The sequence below is a fragment of the Elephas maximus genome, chromosome 13 (genome assembly GCF_024166365.1).
Source record: "Elephas maximus indicus isolate mEleMax1 chromosome 13, mEleMax1 primary haplotype, whole genome shotgun sequence".
NCBI lineage: Eukaryota > Metazoa > Chordata > Mammalia > Proboscidea > Elephantidae > Elephas > Elephas maximus.
The window spans coordinates 61,203,783-61,223,970 of record NC_064831.1 but is presented as its reverse complement, the minus strand read 5'-3'; the positions used below and the strand labels follow the sequence as shown (position 1 = coordinate 61,223,970).

General features: G+C 37.9%; 1 protein-coding gene across 6 annotated transcripts in view; it reads right to left on the bottom strand.

Moving 5' to 3' along the window:
* LRRC49 (leucine rich repeat containing 49) overlaps positions 1-20,188 on the bottom strand; it is a 175,994-nt gene that overhangs the window by 61,295 nt on the left and 94,511 nt on the right. For all 6 annotated transcript variants that reach the window (XM_049905591.1, XM_049905589.1, XM_049905593.1 and 3 more), the window contains one exon: positions 11,246-11,393. In XM_049905591.1, the coding sequence (XP_049761548.1) occupies positions 11,246-11,393 (148 nt within the window). The remainder of the gene's footprint in view (positions 1-11,245; positions 11,394-20,188) is intronic.

Sequence of the window (20,188 nt, the reverse complement as noted above, 5' to 3'; positions counted from 1 at the left end):
CAACTGATGACTGCCCTGACAGGGAACACAACAGAGCACCCCTGAGGGAGCAGGAGAGTGGTGGGATACAGACCCCAAATTCTCATAAGACCAGACTTAATGGTCTGACTGAAACTGGAAGGACCCCAGTGGTCATGGCCCCCAGACCTTCTGTTGGCCCAGGACAGGAACCATTCCCAAAGCCAACTCTTCAGACATGGATTGGACTGGACAATGGGTTGGAGAGGGATGCTGGTGAGGAGTGAGCTTCTTGGATCAGGTGGACGCTTGAGACTATGTTGACATCTCCTGCCCGGAGGGGAGATGAGACGGTGGAAGCGGTTAGAAGCTGGCGAAAAGGACACGAAAAAAGAGAGTGGAGGGAGAGAGCAGGCTGTCTCATTAGGGGGAGAGTATTTGGGAGTGTGTATCAAGGTGTATACGGGTTTTTGTGTGAGGACTGACTTGATTTGTAAACTTTCACTTAAAGCACAATAAAAATTATTTAAAACAAAAAGAAATAAAGTCTAAAACCCATTGCCATCGAGTCAATTCTGACTCCTAGCGACCCTGTAGGACAGAGTAGAACTGTCCCATAGCATTTCTGAGGAGCAGCTGGTGGATTTAAACTGCCCACCTTTTGGTTCGCAGGCGAGCCCTTTAACCACTGTACCACCAGGGCTCCAAAGAAGTTCAAAGAGACTAATAAAATGTATTCTGGAGGGTGGGCCATTATAAATGCTCCTGAAAGCAAAGATCTAGACTAAAAGAACTATAAAAAATACACAAACATAAACTATCACAGAGTTAAAAGGAAACTAAGAATGCATCCACTGGAAACTGCTAATTTTAGAAACGAGGAAACTAACGCTCTGAGAAGTCTATAACTCACAGACAGTCACACAGCTAGTGACAAGGCCAGGATCAGGACTAGGTCCTATGCCTTTTGAGAAGGATGATTTGTAGTATCTTTAATAATAAATATATATTTAAATTTGTTTCACTGATTTTAGGGAGATGAAAGAGGAGAGGTCAGAATTCATTACTAATCTGCCATGTGATTTAGTTGTTTTAAAAGCAGTGGAAGTGTAATGTGACTTCTGGTGAATTTAAAGTATCTTTTACAATATAGGAAGTAATTATTCTCAAATTTTAAAGAAATGAATAGAGGCAATAAGGAGAAATAAACTAAAGAACTCAGAACTTTGATTCCTTGCTTTATAAAACAGCTGCTTTACTAATTATAATAAATTAATTTATTCAGTAGATATACTGATTTGGTATTTAGTGGCTGTAGTCAATTTCAGAAGAAATCTTTTAAAAGGGCAAAATGTACTGATATTCAATTGTTGACTTATCTATAAAACGTGAACTAGAAACATATTGGTTATTCAGAGAGCCAATTTCAAACAGCACTGGAAACTGTATGGATCACGTACTACACATATTTAAGAGATGATTTCATCAGATTTTTAAAAAGAATCTGAGCTCTATTAAAGGCAGTAGAACTTTAGAAGCAAAGCTAAACCTTGGAAAACTGGATCTATGCCAAATCAATTCAAATATTGAGTGTTTTAAGGAATTTATACATCTGAGGCTATATTCCAGCCCAAATAATTATAGAGTAACTAAACTTAGAAACAACAACAAAAAAATCCTCTAATTGTGAAGATAAGCTATAAATCTGCTGGTAAGAAAGAAAAACTTTAAAATTCTGGCACCTTAATATGATAAAAGTCCAATTTCTGGGATAAAAGCCATATCCTCTATGTAGCAAAAGAAAGGGATTTATCTGGTTCAAAAATATCCCATTTTTGCCTGACTTCAGTTTGGCCATGAGGACCTAATACAGAAATGATTTCAAGTTAATTAAGCAGTGCAGTGATTTAATAGGTGTTTGATAACCTAGATTTTACTCTGTTAGCAGATTTTTTAAACAATGCATATATTATATGAGAAGAAGTTCTGCTCCAAAGTAAATAATAGTAGTCCTAATACAGGCAGCAATTTATTAAATGGAACTTAAAAAAAAAAAAAATTAAATGGCACTGTGGGTTTTAACTACACACCTCAGAATAGAGAAAAGGCACTGTTTTCCTTGAATATCTAATATTAAAACAGACTTTACAATCACAGACTTTTTTCTAAAGGAGATGATCAATGTTTTTCACTCAAACATTCCTCTTTTACAGATAAGGCTGATTTTTCCAGGGTCATAGTTAGGATACAGGTCAAGATTAGGGCCATGTCAGCCAGCTTCCACTGGCCAAAGGATATTAGTTCTTAAATACTAGGGGGGTAAATGTCACTACAGGCTCAGTTACGCTACTGTAACAACCTCAAAATTCATACTGGCTTATCATAAGAAAAGTTTATTTCTTGATCATGCAAAGACCTCTGCAGGTCTGGGCAACTGTTCTCCATGTGGTGGCTCAGCATTCCAGGCAGGGTACCTTTAACTCCACAATGACCACCATAGGGGAGAAAAGCATTAAGTACCATGTACAGACTGAATACTTCTGCCTGGACATGATACACATTACTTCAGCTCACACTTCATCGGCCAAAGCAGACTGCATGACCGCATCTGACTTCAAGGAGGAAGGAAAATATCATCTTTCCATATATTCGAAAAGGGAGGAGAATCAGAAAATATGGATGAGTATTAGTACTGTCCACCATAACAGGAAACTCACTTCCATCTGGGATAGGCCACTCATTTTTGGATAGCAAATTGTAAATAAGTTCGTAATGAGCCAACTAAATGTGAATTTGAAGTGAAACCTTTAAACACTGTTTCTGTTTCAGAATGATGAGGACAGTGCCTGCACTCACAAAATGCTACTTTAGCAATAAAAATGAACAAAATTCTACCTCCTAGAATTTTCTCTACAATACTTCTCAAAATGCATCTTATTCTCTTTTTCATTTTTGGACAGTTGTGAAAATATTTTAAGACAACTGTAATCTCTTCATTGTGTCTTCTCCTTCGTCTACTAATCATTCCAGGTTCTCTGGAGATGCTCTAGATTGTCATCGACCCTCTAAAACTAATAGTTCAGGGGTGCTCTAACCATCGAAGAAAGAAAAAAAAAAAAGACTAGGGACTACAGTCTCCATTTTCCTGAATTCTCTGTTTCTATAAATGAATACTGTCTTAAACCATATTAACTTCTACTCTCATAACTGACTCTAGCTGTACGTGTTATCACTTATGAGTCTTTTTCACATATGCTGCTATGTCCCATCTCCCATAACCTGTACTTGTGCTGAGAATCATTCTGTTTGTTGTTACGGAATAAAGTCCAGGACTTTCAATTTACCTACAGTGTTTTAATTTTTCTAGGCTAGGTATCAGCAAACTTTCTTCTATAAAGGACCAAATGGTAAATATTTTAATTTTTGTGAGCCACGTATGATTCTGTCACTTATTTTTCTTTTTTATGTTTTAATAGTATGAAAACCATTCTTAGCTTGACAGCTGTATAAAAACAGACCTCAGGACAGATTTGGCCTGTGGGCTGTAGTTTGCTGACCCCTATTCTAGACTATTGAGCTATTTTTGGATTCTGATTTGTTCAACCAATATGTTAGGATCTAAAACTCCTCCAGTTTCTGTCATTCATATACTTTATCAGAATAACATCTCACCTGCTCATCAATAAAAATGGTGACTAGATGGACCTGAGGAAAAAGCCTCCTAGCATGCCAGTACATGTTTCTCTATAAACTGGCATTAATTCATTAACTAGTATTCTACAGGCATAGTTTTATCACAAATCCACTTAACCATGTTGTCATACAACTTACTCAAAACAGACTTTGTCAAATGTGTTCTTTACATACCAAAATATTATTGGTCTATAGCACTCCTCGGAGAATGTCTATCATCTCTAAAATAGGAAATTAATTTTGTCTGGCATGAATTGTTTTTAGTGAACTAATGCTGCCGCCTAGTGATCAATTCCTTAAATACAAACCATCTTTCGATAATCCAATTTAGATTTCTTTCACAATCATCTTCAAGTTTACTGTCACGAATTGTAGAATTTATGTTCTTTCCTTCTAAGATAAAAAGACAGAGTAGTTCTTCTTGCCTTTCAACTACTGTCTTGTTTTATAGCTTTTCTCAGACGTAACTTTCAACGGTCTAGCAACTTATTCACCAGCTCCAATCAGATATCAAAGACTGACAACTTACAAGCCACAGGCCAAATCCTGTCTGTTACCTCTTTTTGTAGATAAAGTTTTACTGGAACAGCGCCATACTAATTCATTTAATGTATTGTACATGGCTGCTTTCATGCTACAATGGCAGAGTCGAGCAGCTGCAAAACAGACCGTGTGGCCTAAAAAGCTTAAGATATTTACTATCAGGCCGTTTATACAGTTTGTCAACCCCTGCTCTACATAGGCCTGAATTCAAATTTATGCACCTATTTTAGGCTTTGCATAAAAAAACAAAAAACAACAACAAAAAATTTATTTTACTCTTTACAGACTAAAAGCCATATTTTTTTTTTAACAGAGATAATAAAAGTAAAAGAGATGAGGCCAGCAATAGATGGCATCAAGTTATCACTTGCCATTCCTCTGAATCAGACCCCAGAATCTCTTACCCTGACTAATCTCTCTGCCTCAAATCTCATCGTCCACTCATCTTCCCCATACATCATCCAGGCTGCTACCCAGGTTGTCTTTTTAATAGGCAAATCAATTTAATTATCCTAAACTCTTCAACGGCTACCTGTCACGTCCGGGACAAAAATCTAACCTCTTTATTATGACATAAAATGCCCTGCATGGCCTAGCTCTTGCCTATCAGATATTCTTGTCTCCCACTATTCTACCCCACACACATCCAATGCTCAGCCATACTGAACTACTATTGGTTCTATACAGTTGTTACATTCTCTCACCACTCTCCATGATACACCCTCCTTCTTTGCCACTCTTCAAGTCTCAAGTATTTCCTCCCTTGGAACTTTTACTATTTCTCTGGTAGACTTAGGAGTGCTTTGTCCTTTGTTATCATTGTGCCATATTTATATACGTATGTGTGTGTGTTTCCTCACGTCTGTCTATCGTCTATCTTACCATTTTATATTATAGTCTGGCTGCATGCCTGCCTCTATACTAGACTGTAAATAACCTGAGGGCAAGATTTCTGATCTTGTCATTTCTAATGTTTAGTACAAATCCTATTACAGAGATTCCCAAACTTCCTCAGTTCAAGGTGCCTGAGAATGTCTCAAGAACTTTTTCACAGTGCCCCTAGACCAAACAAATACAAAACAGCTCTGTTTACTAAGTAGTGAGGGTCAAACAACTTAATAAGTACTCACGTTCTAAAAATTTAGTAGCCACTTGAAAAATAACACATATGAATTGAAAGAAAAGCTATCTTTACGTATCCTTAAATAACCACAAGTACTTGCCAATGGAACGTGTGTATCTGTAGGACACTGCACAGCTTCTCAAACACTGGACACCCCCACCTTCACTTCCTGTTCCATGGCAGATTTTGGCACAGTATTTACTTTTTATCACAGTAACCATGGAAAACGCAGATTTGCAAAGACACAATGTCACAGAAAAGGATGTAGCATGACCTAATGTTGAAGTGGTGAACTACCTGGAGCTAGTAGTTTTCTCAGTGTCTCACAGATGTCAAATATCACTGTGTTTTCCTTGAAAATTAAAAATATTCGACAGTGCCTCTGTGAGTTCACTGAAGCACCCCGAGATGCTCCAGCACACAGTCTGGGAACCATAGTCACAGAGCACAGAAGCTCATTAAATATTTGTGTAATTTACCCCAGTTAGAATATTTATATAGTGAATATACAAAAAACTTAAAGTATCATTTTTAAAGAGAAAAAATATTTATAGAACAGGTGTTAGCACACTTTGTCTGCCAGATGTGAATATTTTAGCTATGTGGGCCATACAGTATTTTTAGCAACTACTCAACTTTGCCATTGTAGCGTCAAAGCAGGTATAGATAATATATAAATGAGTGGGCATAGCCATATTCCAATACAATTTTATTTATAAAAAGAAGTGTCCAGTTCATGAGCAGCTGCCTACCCTTGTTATAGAAAGCCTTTTAAAAGGCATATTGTTTCCAAAGCAAAGTTACTAAAAAGCTGTTAAAAAAAAAAAAAAAAAGTGAGACTAAATACTATCATTAGTACCCAAAGAAAAATATTAGCATGGCAGAAAAAATATTCTGAATTTTAGCAATCATGGAATGTGCAGGACCTAGATGAGAAAAGCTATAAAACTGTATTAAAATTCATAAAAGAAGACCTAAGTAAATAGACATACCACATTCTTGTGTTTGTTTTTTTACCACATTCTTCGTCAGAAAGGTTGAATTTTGAAAAGACATCAACTCTTCCCAAATTATAGACTTGATGAAATATAAGTTACATCCAAAGGTACTTAAAGTAATTCTGAAGATCATGTGAAAGTAAAAATGTTAAATAAACATACTTTTAAAGGAGAACAATGAATGGGTACTGGTCCGTCTAAAATTCATTAATTCATTCAGAATATACTACAGCCATCCTGGAGCTTATGTTAAAAAATGTGTCAGAGATGGGCTACAAGCAGATAGATGTATAATGTAATGTCAGGGGATGATGAATGAGATGACAACAGACAAAGACAAGGGAGCAAGAGAGGGAAAGGTATTTTAAGGAGAATTGTCAGAGAAGGCTTCTTTCCAGAGATGACATTTGAGCAGAGACCTGTAGGAATTAAGAGAGTGAATCATGGAGATATCTGGGAGAAGAGAGAAGAGCATATGGAATGGACTACAATTATATACAGCATGAATAAATCTCACATATAGAATGCTGAGAGAAAGAAGCCAGAGCTCCAAAGCTAGAAAAACTAATCTACGATGTTAGAAGTATAATAATAGTTACCTCTGGGGAGGGAAAAAGGAGTAGTGTTTGTGGTGAGGCATCAAGAAGACTTCTGGGTGCAAGTAGTGTTTTGCTTCTTGATCTGGTTACCGGTTACAGAGGCATGTTCACTTAGTGAAAATTCAACACACTGTATACTGATGATTCTGTATGTATGTACATTTCTAATTAAGTTAACATCAATAAATGGAAATACAGTTTATCTTTACTTCTCATATACGAAGCTCTGGTGGCACAGTGGTTAAGAGCTTAGCTGCTAATTAATCAAAGGGTCGGCAGTTTGAATCCACCAACCGCTCCCTGGAAACTCTATGGGGCAGTTCTACTTTGTCCAATAGAGTCACAATTGACTTTATAGCAATGGGTTTGGGGTTTTTGGTTCTCATACATGGGGGTCAATTTCTGGATTCTGTAGAATATTCCACTGACATAATTCTATACCAGTCACTTACTGATTCTATCATCATGACCTTAGAGTATATTCTAATACATCAGAAGCAGAACCTCACTTCCCTGGCCTCACAGTTATTTTGTTTTTTTTGTAGTTTTCTTAGTTGTTCTGGAGCAAAACACTGACTCTTTCATATGAACATAAAAATAATTATCTGACTTTAACGATAAGCTTGATGGAATTTTAATTGGAGCTGCATTAAATTTATACATTAACCTTGAGAAAATTAATCTATTTGTTACAAGACTGTACTTGGATTTTAGGCTCATGCCAGTTTTCACCAATTAAATGGTATAAAAGTATTCTATGGCGTGCATCATATAATTCACATATAATTGAATGCTTACTTAATATAAACCAATTTAGCTAGTTAACTATCCTGAGTTAGATATAATGGAACTTAAAGTAACATGGCTTTTATCTTTCCTACCCATTTCTTAAGTCAGGTTTTGTTTGGTGTTCGCTTTCTTTTTGATCTCATCAAATCAATAACTTATATGTCATTTGAAAAAGAAATGTTTGACTAAAGGTCAAATGTCTTTAGATCTAATATTTCTCATTAATAATGACACCTTCACATTAAAGAAATCCTTGTGAATCCCTCCAGTTAATGCCTTAGCTTCAGAGATACTAAACTAAGATTGATCTCAGCTTTTCAGCACTAGTTTACAACCTTAAAATTAAGGTCTTATAAATTGGAAGCCAAATTAAGTTGTGTTTCACGTAATTAATCACATGTATTCTGCAACTTCCCAAAGACATAAGCACAAGGGAGAGGCAACCATTTCTTCCTAATCTCAGCTTCTTCCTCATGTAGCCAAGCAGCCCCAAGTAGACTGAGAAGGGCATCCACAAAGGGGAGATGCCTGGATAGGATGTCAACGCCCAAGTGAGGTGAAGAGGAAGGTCGTGTGAGGACTGCCCTGTTTTGGGATATCAAAACCCAAGCAGGGTAAAGAGAATGCCCACATGGGGAGTGGTCTAGCACAGGGAGATGGGGTCTCAGCAGGGAAAGGGGAACACCCATAAGGGGGTGTAGGATAAAGCAGGGTATCAGAGTATGGGTGGAGTGAAAAGGGTGTCTGCCTGAAGGAGCATGGCTGTGCTGCAGCATGGTGTATCAGAGCACATGTGTAGCACGGAGGGCTTCTGTGAGGGAAAGGGGCAGTAGCAGCAAAGAAAAGCTGTTAAATACAGGATGCTTGAACAAATAAGTAAATATATTAAGGATAACAGGAGCCAAGTTTCCCAAACTTAGAGAAGGTAGTTTCAAGTAAGGAAAGAAAGAAAAGTAAAATGAATCCTGGACTGGAACTGTATGTATGGATGAGAATTCATGGTTTTCTCTCTCTATATAGATGTAAATATAAATGTTGATGCATATGCATGTATGTATAAATGTAGGTTTGTAAGGTTTGTATATCCATACAGTCCCTTGCCCTGCCTACTGAGAGGACCTTTGAGAAGCAAACTTTAATAGCAATGACCACACCTAGTATTCATATCTTTGCTTCTAAATACCATTCTCCACTACAAGGAACCAGGGCTCTTTGACAAAATGGCTAATTCCATGAGTTTGGAACATTCTGTGACAGAAAATTTGGCAGCCTCGAAGGAGGATGGAGGCATGTCAAAAGGACAGAGAAGTAAGTTTGAGGAGGCTCCTCTGGCCAAACTGAGGACAATTTAAGCATCATAATAAGTAACGACAGTAATGGGTTATAACCTATTGAATAAAAATAGAAGCTGATGAATCCATCCTGACATGAATAAACTAAAAATTTTACGAGGATGGGATTACAAAGGAAAAGAGAATAACTTCACATGGAGAAACCTGGTAGATACCACCTTAATCAGAGTGAACATCATCAATATAGGGACAAATATAAATTATATGCAACTTAACAGCCTACAACGAGAAGGACACAGTATCGTTTCTGTGATACTTACCCCAAACATCTAGGATCAAAAACTAGTCATAAGGAAGCATCAGAAAAGCCTAAGTGAGGGTCACTCTGAAAATTAACTGGCCTGTAATCTTCATAAACATCAAAATCATGAAAGTCAAGGAAAGACAGAAGAACTCTTCCAGACTAATGGTGACTATGAAGACATGACAACTAATGCATCCATGTACAACATGTAATTCTGAGCTGGATCCTTTTGCTAAGAAGAACATTACTGGTATAACTGGGAAAATTTTAATGGCGAGTGGAATTAGATGCTACTAATTTTTCAACACTTATTTCCTGACTTTGTTAGTCATATTGTGGTTATACAGGAGAATGTCTTTGCTTGTAAGAAATACATACTAAAGTGTTCGGGGTTATTACGGGATCAAGCCAGCAGCTTACTCTCAAGTGGTTCAAAGAAAAAAGTGTTTTGTATTATGTTTATAACTTTTCTGTCACTTTAAGATTGTTTCCAGTTTTTTTTTTTTTTTAATTTTTTTTAATTCAACAGTGGAGAAGCAAGTGTGTAAGGACTGCTGCTCTGTATTTAGTAGAATAGCTGGCCCTGCTCCCATCCTAGGTGATCTTCCCCCATTTCCTTATCAGGCAAATACACCTTATGGAATGTAAAAGATTACATAAAGTAATAGTCTCCTTTACTTAAGGCATGGAAGTAGGTAATTTTTACTCAATCAACAAGTTTTTATTGAGCGTTATTAAGCTCAACTACATCTCAGCATTGTGCAAGACAGAGGAGGGAGGGAGATATTTATAGAACACCTGTGTGTATCAGGCAAAGAAGAAGAATGCTTTCTACCCTTAAACACATTAATTGGGAAGACAAAACTGATACATAAAGTAACTATAAGAAACATTAATACACAATTTGGTACTAATTTATGTAAGTGGGTTAATTCGATATCTTACCCTACTCATATTGACCCCATCAGGGAGGGCAATTACAAGTACCAAGGATGCTTAATTCAGAAAGACATGGAGACAGGGTAAAGAGTCACCATAAAAGTACAAAGCAGTGCTGACAGTATAGATCTGAACAAACCGGGAGGACAAAGAACCGTATCTCCACCCTGAAGCAAAGACAGAGGCAGAATTCTAGAAGACCCCCAGTATTCATAAATTTCACCCACACTTTTAACTATTTGCTAGCCAAGCTAAATGTCCACAATATGACCTAATCCATAGGGTTTCATTGGCTGATTTTCTGAAGCAGATCACCAGACCTTTCCTCCTAGTCTGTCTTAGCCCGGAGGCTCCACTGAAACCTGTCCACCACGAGTGACCCTGCTGGTATTTGAGATACCGGTGGCATAGCTTCTAGCATCATAGTAACGTGGAAGCCACCACGGTATGACAAAGCGACAGATGAGTGGTGGGACTTCAATACTATCGTCAGCAGCTCCATACAATGCTTCCCAGGACTCTTATGCTGTTCTAAGGTTGGTTACTTCATCTTTACAACAACCCTATGATATAGTGTCATTATGGTCCCTAGTTTACTTTGACGAAAATGGGGTAAAGAAAAGTTAAGGAAATTGCTGAAGGGTCACATGGCTAGAAAGTGGTCAAGCCAGGTAGCCTGGTTCTAGCGCTCATAGTTGCAACCATTACACTATGTAACCTATCAGTGAAACTCTTATTTATCCATGAAAAAGTAAACTATAGGCAAGAATGAAAAACAAGCATGATGATTAATTTAAACAGAAGGCTAGGAATTTCTAAAGTTCCATTCAGTAAAATTGGGGATAGAGTAGAGGTGTTAAGAATCTTGTGATTATAAAGTATACAGTCATGATAATCCATAGTCCACTAAAGTTAAGAAACATTTCAAACAAAGGATATGCACTTCAATTTCCTAATCCACGCCAAAGAAACAATATATATGGTAGACACTCTGGTAGGGTTCTCACCGTGACTCTCTTCATATCTAGCTGGCGCAGCTGCATCATATTCTGAAGGATGGTGTGTTTGTACCATGACTCTTGAGCTATTGGATTGCCATCAAAAGTGATGTCTGAGAGGGAACTAGAGTCAGCAAGGCAGGAAACATTCTCAAAACTGCAGGAAAGATAAAAACCACGGGATTATTCAGAGGTCTTCAAAAAGCACTTTCATTTTTTTAACAGACTTTAATTTTTAGACCAGCTTTAGATTTGCAGAAAAATTGAGAAGCTGGTACAGACAGTTCCCATATACACTGTAGTATTTGTCCGGTTTCTCCACCCTGAACTCTGGCAGTAAGTCACTATGAGCAGCCCATATTTAAGGAGTAGGAAATTAAACTCCTCCTCCTTGAGGGCACAGTGTTTACGTAAATTATGTGGAATTATTCTTCCCAGGAGATTTGTCTTTTTCCCAACATTTATTTATTTATTCAATCATTCATTTATATTAGAATGAATTCATGAATATTTACTCTATTCTTTGGGCCATAATCCAACACTATTCTATTTCGTTGTTCAAATTGATCCAGCTTGGGTCACTGGGAGCTCTTTCAGTTGGTTCCTGTTTACCTGTAACATATTCACATCCAGGTATTTTTTCTTTCGTTTGTTTGTTTAGCACTTCCTTACTTTCTGGCACTACATGGTGCTCCAGCCTCATATATTTCTTTATCTCCTGCCCCAGTTTTAGGATCAGCCATTTCTCCAAGGAGCCCTGGCTCCTTTTACCAGAGAATGTATTAGAAACCAAGATCTGGGTGCTAGGTTACTTTTTTGCTACTGTGGTATCATTACTTTTAGCCCCTCTCAACTGACAGAACAAGGAAGTACGTGTGTGAATACTAATATATGTATATACACATATCTATAAATATATCTCTATGTAATCATTTGTGTCTATATTAAGTTAAACAAGAGGTCATACTGGTGTCTCCAACTCTAGTCCATTACCAAATGGATCACTGCAGCCTCCTCCCTTTGGTTATTAGTAAATTCCTGCTCCGACAGTAAGATACCAGGCTCCCAACATCTGCCGTGCTTTAAGTTAATTGTTCGCTTCCAATATACAAGTATAGTGGTATCAGAATTGTTAACCTGTACTCCCATGAGAAATAACTTTCTCAACTAGAATACAGTGATTATATGTAATTTCTCCTGCATTTTAGTCTTACAGACTCATTTCCAGAGTGACTTAGGTCAGTACCTTGTTCCACCACCCCTTTCAGTGAGGTTGCTTCAGACAGTTGAAATGTAGTTAGTCTTTCATCAGAGTCTGCCAACCCTCCTGGGAACCCCCAACCTTTTAAGAATTTTTTAATTTGCATACATTACGGTTTATTCTTTGTGCTGTAAAGTTCTATGGGTTTTGACAAATGTATAATGTCAAGTATCCATCATTAAAATATCATACAGAATAGTTTCACTGCCCTAAAAAAGGCCCTGTGCTTTACCTATTCAATTCTTCTCCACTACCCCCAATTCCCTGGCAACCATTGGCTGCTTTTAGTTTTTGGTGGTTATTAGTAAAGATGCTATAAACATTCACACGCAGGTTTTTGTTTGGACATGTTTTTTACTCAACTGGCTAAATACCTAGGAACATAATCGCTGGATCATATAGTAAGATTATGTTTAGCTTTGTGAGAAACTGCCAACGTGTCTTCCAAAGCGGCTGTACCATTTTGCATTCCTAGCAATTCTGGAACCTCACCAGCATTTAGCATTGTCAGTTTTTTGGATTTTGGCCATTTTTTTTTTTAATAGGTATATACTCGGAAGACAGACCTGATTATCTGCTTCTGAAAGTTCACAGCCTTGAAAAACCTATGGAGCAATAATTCTATCCTGCACACACGGGGGCACAACGAGTAGGAATCTAATGGATGGCAACTAATGACAACAACAAATAGGTATGTAGTAGTATCTCATTGTTTTAATTTGCAATTCTCTAATGACAAATCATGTTGAGCATTCTCATGTTCTTGTTTGCCATCTGTGTATCTTCTTTCTATTTTCAAATCTTCCCATTTTTAAATTGGGTTCTTTGTTTTTTTATTGTTGAGTTTTAAGAGTTTGTTGCGTATTATGGATACAAGCCTTTTATCAGATACGTGTTATGCAAATATTTCTCGAAGCCTATGACTTGTATTTTCATTCTCTTAACAGTGTCTTTCCTGGAGCAGAAGTTATTAATTTTAATGAAGTCCAACTTATCAATTTTCTCTTTCACAAACTGTGCTTTTAGTGTTGTATCTAAAAACTCACTGTCATACCCAAGGTCACCTAGATTTCTTCCAGAAGTTTTATAGTTTTGTATTTTACATTTAGGTTTATGATCCATTCTGAATTAATTTTGTGAAAGTTGTAAGGTCTATGTCTAGTTTTATTTTTGTTTTTCCACTGTCTAATTGTTCCAGTACCATTTGTTGAAAAGACTATTCTTTCTGTATTGGATTCCCTTTGCTCCTTTGTCAAATATCAGTTGACTGTATTTCTGGGCTTTCTATTCTGTTCCACTAATCTAAGTCTTTTTTTTTTTTTTTTTTTTTTTACCAATACCATGCTGTCTTGATTACTGTAGTTTCATAGTAAGTGTTGAAGTAGGGCAATGTGAGTTCTTCAACTTTGTTTTTCTTCAGTATTGTGTTCGCTATTCTAGGTCTTAGTCTTTCCATATAAAGTTCATCAATATCTACAAAATAGCTTGCTGGGATTTTGTTAAGAATTTTCATTTTTTTAAGAAGGCACTAATCACTTTTCCCTTCCTAGAGCAGCTTGGTAAAGCTCACCTTAAATTAGAATCATTTTCATTCAATGACTTAACTAACTAATGTTAACACTTACACTTAAAAGTACTTTATTTATTCAGGTACTATACTGACTATCCCTTCTTCCTGTGCTAAGAAAAGCTAGAGGATATAGAATTTTTGTGATACATAAAACAAAAACCTACCTGCTAATCAGCCATCTAAGATACAACTATTGGTTTCTTCTAGTCTGGAGCAAAGGAGAGTGAAAAAAACCAAAGACTCAAGGGAGCAATTAGTCCAAAAGACTAATGGACCACATGAATTGGAGCCTACACAACCCTGAGACCAGAAGAACTATATGGTGCCTGGTACCACTACCTACCATGCTGACTGGGATCACAATAGAGAGTTCCAGACAGAGCAGGAGAAAAATGTAGAAGAAAAAGTCAAATTCACAAAAAAGATCAGGCTTACTGGTCTGACCTAGACTATGGCCCTAAGACACCTTTCTGACCTGGAACTGAAGCCATTCTCGGAAATAACCTTCCAGCCAAACAACAGACCCAAAGCTCACTGCTGTGAGTCGATTCTGATTCATAATGACCCTATAGGACAGAGTAGAACAGTCCCAGAAGGTTTCCAAGGCTGTAATCGTTACAGAAGCAGACTGCCACATCTTTCTTCCACAGAGAGGCTGTTGGGTCCAAACAGCTGACTTTTTGGTTACCAGCCTAGTGCTTAATCACTGCACCACCAAGGCACCTTCAACAATAGACAAGCCCATAAAATAAACAATAATACCTGAAAGGAATGTGCTCCTTAGAACAATCAATTATAGGCTATCAAAAGGGCAATATTTGCCGCAAAGCAAACATGAGAAGGCAGGAAGGGGCAGAAAACCAGGGCAAAAATGGGGAGAGTACTGACACATTGCGGACCATGAAGCCAAGGCCTGAAACACTTCGTGTACAAACTACCAAATGGGAATCTAATTTGCTCTGTAAGCTTTCACCTAATGTACAACCAAAAAAAAAAAAAAAAACTTAACTGCTGACAATTTAAGGTTGAGGCCAAGTTTATAACAAGAATAAAGTTCACTATGTTTGTACTGGAGCCCTGGTGGTGCAGTGGTTAAGACTCAGCTGCTAACCAAAAGGTCACCAGTTCAAGTCCACCAGCCGCTCCTTGGAAACCCTATGGGGGGCAGTTCTACTCTGTAACATACGGGATTGCTATGATATAGAACTGACTCCATGACAATGGATTTGGATTTGTTTTTTAACATAAAAAAGAATACCTGGGTGGTGCAAATAGTTAATACACTTGGATGCTAACCAAAAGGCTGGTGGTTCAAATCCACCAGAGGCACCTCAGATCACAGGCCTGGTGATATACTTCTGAAAAATCTGCCACTGAAAATCCTATGAAGCATACAGTTCTACTCTGACACACACAGGGTCAAAATCTACTAGACAGCACCTAGTTTTTACCATCAAAAACAGAAAGAGTAGCAGTGCACACAGAATAACAACCAGGCTTTTGTCTTAGATGAATAATTGGGAATGATGGTTACAAGGGTGTATACTTTGTCAAAATTCATTAAACTCTATAATTAAAATGGGTGCATTTTATTACATGTAAATTAGATCTCAAAAATTGATTTTCAGAGAAAATTTTAAGTTAAATTAAATATATATTTGGATATGTAGGTGGTATAAGCAGTATGCACTCGACTACTAACCTAAAGGCTAGCAGTTCACACCCACCCAGCGGCACTGCAAAAGAAAGGCCTGGTGATCTGTTTCCATAAAGGTTACACCCAAGAAAACCCTGTGGAGTAGTTCTACTCGGTAACACACAGGGCTTCCATGAGTTGCAATCAACTCAACAGCAATGGGTTTGGTTTGTGTGTGTGCGTGTGTGTGTGTGCATTTGAAAGATTATCTTTTCATCTATGAGATCTCCTTTATCTGAAAGAATATGCTACACTAGTAGCCAGGGGCTATTACGGCATGTTTCAAAAAGGCTCTCATTGCGTCTTCCTCCAACTACTACAAGATGGGCTCACTAATTTCAAGCTTGAGATATGAGCTAATGTAAAAGCAAAGGCAAGAGAGCCAGTAGATGGTCTAGACTGAAGCACATTTTCCTTCATTGAACAGAACTAAATTGTAAGCTTCTTGAAAGCTGGAAAAGTGCTGTGACCACTTCCCCAACATCTAACAGAGTAGCTAGCACGTAAAAGGTGTGCAATAAAATTTTAATCAATGAATGAATATGATGAATTGAAATTATTCCAGAGGGCTCATCCTTGATTAAAAAAATTAATAAGTACATTTTCTTATACTATTCTTGGAATGAGTGTTTAAGAGATAATATTTAAGAACCATTATGACCTGATAAAACAAAACAAAAAAAACAAACCCAGTGCCATCGAGTCGATTCCATTCATCACTAATCAGGGAGATGCACTCAAAAGCAGAAATATTATGTCCAGAAGCACAGGGAAGCTGTAGAACTTTATTTTATTGTAGGTAGATTCTAATCTCATTATAATTTACTATTTGTTTAAAGGCTAGACTGCAGAAAAACTACAGTTTGTTTCTTATTGCTAAGTATAATTTTAAACTAAAATGATTATAAGAGTTCTCTGCCCTACTTCACAGGTATTCCTTTGGGAAATGGAATTAATCTAATAATTACCAAATAGGTGTTGTTGCACACAACATAAACAATGTCTTCCTTTAATTCAAGTCTAAAACACTTTTGTTGGTATAGAAGAAAACAGTATGCCCAGTGAGGGCAGTCATTATAAATACCTCAGAGATCTAAAAGATCTGTTGATGCTCATCTGGTCTATGTCTGTGCTTTAAGCACAACAAAATAGAGGCACCAGGAACAGGAAAATCATTGCAATCACTGGCAACCGCTCCCAAATCAGCTGCTGGTGTTGATACCCAGACTGAAAGTTTTATGCTTTCAATAGTTTTATTAAAGTGAAAAATAAACCCGTATCTGATCCAGAAGATTCCTCACGAAACTTCATTTCCATCTGTAAGGCATTTGACCAATAAACATGCCAGACATTCCTAGAAACACACTGACAAAGTACATATGATTTTAAAGACGCTCTCTAGCCAAATAAAACAATACTCTTTAAGTACAAATACAAGCTAATGAAGGGTTATATACTACCTAACCAAAGAAATCAAAATCAGATTGTTAAAAAAAAACTGGAAACAGGACAGTAAGTACAGTGCAGTGGCTTTTAAAAACAGTCTCCACACCCCTCATTTGCTCATCTCTTCAGAGTACCAAGAATGGAAAAGCTTTGGTTCAACGGTTGACATTTAATTTATAATCTGACTTTAATCTTTTTCCAGAATACTCATACATTTGTTCTTCCCCTAGTAGTCTCCTCCCAAAGCCACATCTGCTTCCTATCTGTTACAGAACCTATAGAGGAACAAGCTGTCCCTACTAACCAAAACTCACATCTCAAAAGGAAAACATTTTTGACCATTTTATGCTTATTTAACACAACACAGAGAAAGAAATAAAATTCCCATATATGCACATATACCACATAGATATAGAACTAACAATTCCCAAGTATGTCAAATTCTTCCAATTAGAAAGTTTTCCCCCAAATTGGGTTTGTTGCTGTCAGGTGCCATCAAGTTAGGTGCTTTAATTTTTACTCTTTCATAACAATAAGGTACGATATACTCTGAAATAATGAAAAGCTCACTTATTTTATAATGATCAGTGAGAACTTTACTCAATTGTTCCATGTGCCTAGCAGGCTGAAATGAAATAGAACAGTAGAATAAGTCAGCAAGCATGCCCATAGGGATTGAAATGTACATAACTGAAAAACATAAAATAACTAGAAAGAGCTATAAAATAGTATATGATTAAGTATAAAAGGTAAGGCACAGTTAAAGAGTGTATAATGCAGGTGTTTGCATTTCTGACAGAACGATGAACTATGCTTGTGGACTGAGGTTCTTGCTGAAAACTACAAATGCTGTATAAAATATATTTTAAAATATCTTCTCAAATACATCCCTGAATTGCTAAAAAATAAGGAATATTCAGGTCAAAAAAAAAAAAAAAGTAAAGGTGGAAACCCAGTGAAGTAATCAGAACATTGAAAATGACTTTTTGTCAGTAGGTCATTTGCTGAATTCAATGAACTTGAGTTTTGGTTAATATGGTCTTTATAGTGGGGGACAGAAGATAAATCCCAGGGACCATCCAAGATGGACAGTCTAACTAGAGACCCAATCCATAAATCTGGTACTCCACGGGCTATACCCTCAATATAAGGGTGAAATAATTACAAACATTCTTACCCTGTATACCAGAAATATTATCTATCTCAAATCTTGGGGCTAAGTAGAAGAAAATTCTTCCCGGATTACTTGTAACCACAAACCACAATTTGCGGCCTGAATCCAGTCTAAAATGTTTCAAGAGGAGAACTGATTTTTTTGAAGAGGTCCAAGGCTGGGTATAGACACCTGACCAAAATAAATGAAACTCCTCTTTGGAGGAACCTCTCTTCATATAGCACCACCCATTTGTCTGTGGAAAGAGTCGATTGAGAAGTTTAATATTATCAGTCAAGACAGAGCCAGGGACCAACTATGGATTGAATTATCAACGGCTCATATGCAAGTTCAAGTTGTAGCTGAAAAAGATCAAAACAATTCTATGAGAAACGAAGTGTGTTAATCTTTTGGATTTCTAGTTGCTGTTTCTATATTGTTTCTAGAAGCCTGTTTATTCTGTCGTTTTGTTCTTGTATTGTTTTCCTGAATTCTTCTATTGCTTTGTCAGTGTATTCCTTGGTTTGGTCTGTGTTTTGCCTGATCACCTTCTTAATCTCTTGGAGAGCTCCATATATTGGTCTTTTGGATTCTTTATCAGGTAGTTCCATTGCCTTATCTTCTTCCGGGAGGTTTTCTGATTTTTTATTTTGGTCACTTGCAGGAGTCATCTTGTCCTGCTTCTTCATGTGATTTGATATTGACTGTTGTCTCCGAGGCATCAATAAGTTATTATATTTATACATTTATTTGTTGTATTTTGTTTATTGCCTTGGGTGCAGGGGACGTTCTCCCTGGTTGTTGGGTTGGGTGTTCTGTGTGTGCTCCACCCCTTACTGGTTGATTGGGGCATAGGTGCCTGGGTGGGTCAGTCACCAAGTGTGTGGTGCAAAGACTGTCACCAACAGTCTTGGGTGGGGTGGGCTGGGCTGTGTGGGGGTATTTGGAGCAGGCACAGGTCTCTGGTTGTGGTGGAGGGCTGTGTTCCCTGGTGCCCAGATGCAGGGCATGTCCCTGTCCACTACAGCATGTAGTGGGGCAGGGGGCAGCACAGCCAGTCCTTGGGCACCTGATGCCACTGGGCTGGAGGGATTAGGGGTTGCCACAATTCTCAGGTCCCTGTCGTGGGTGGCTAGATGGAGTGGATGGTACCACTGACTCTCAGGCCCCTGATGTGGGTAGGTGAGGCCCTTTCTTAGGGGGCAGGGCAGTGTCAGATGCCACAAACATGCAGCTCCAACTGCTGCATGTGAAAATGGGCTTCAGGTGGATGCCTTGTCCAATTCATCCTGATGAGGGTGTGCCATGTCAGATTAGCCAGCAAGACACTAGTGTGAGTAATTGGCGGGAGTGAAGGTCACCACAGGCCCGTGGACCCCCGACACAGTAGCTGGGCAAAGGAGTGGGTGCCTCCAGATGGAGCCGTGAGTTCCCAGCTTAGGGGACATGATGGTGTTGAATGCCACCAGGACTGGTGTCAGAGTGGGTGGGAGTGGATTAGGAGAAGTGAGTACTCCTCAGCTGTAGAGCTTTGGTGGGAGGAAGAGTTATGGTGTGTGTGCAATGGCTTGGGAATTTGCACTTAACTTTCACTGGCCTGGTGTTGTTCCTGTCTGGTTCTGGACGTGTGTGCAGATTCACTGTTGTATGGCTGTACCAGGTGGAGTGGGCTTTAACTTGGGATGTTGCTGCTTGCCTCAACCTGTGTGTGCTCTGCAGATTCAACTAGATGGATACAAGCGATCCCGCAATCCGTAATTCCCCATTTTCGCTGTTTTTTGAATTGTCTTTCCTTCTACCTGTTACTCAGTCTGATTCTTCAGCTT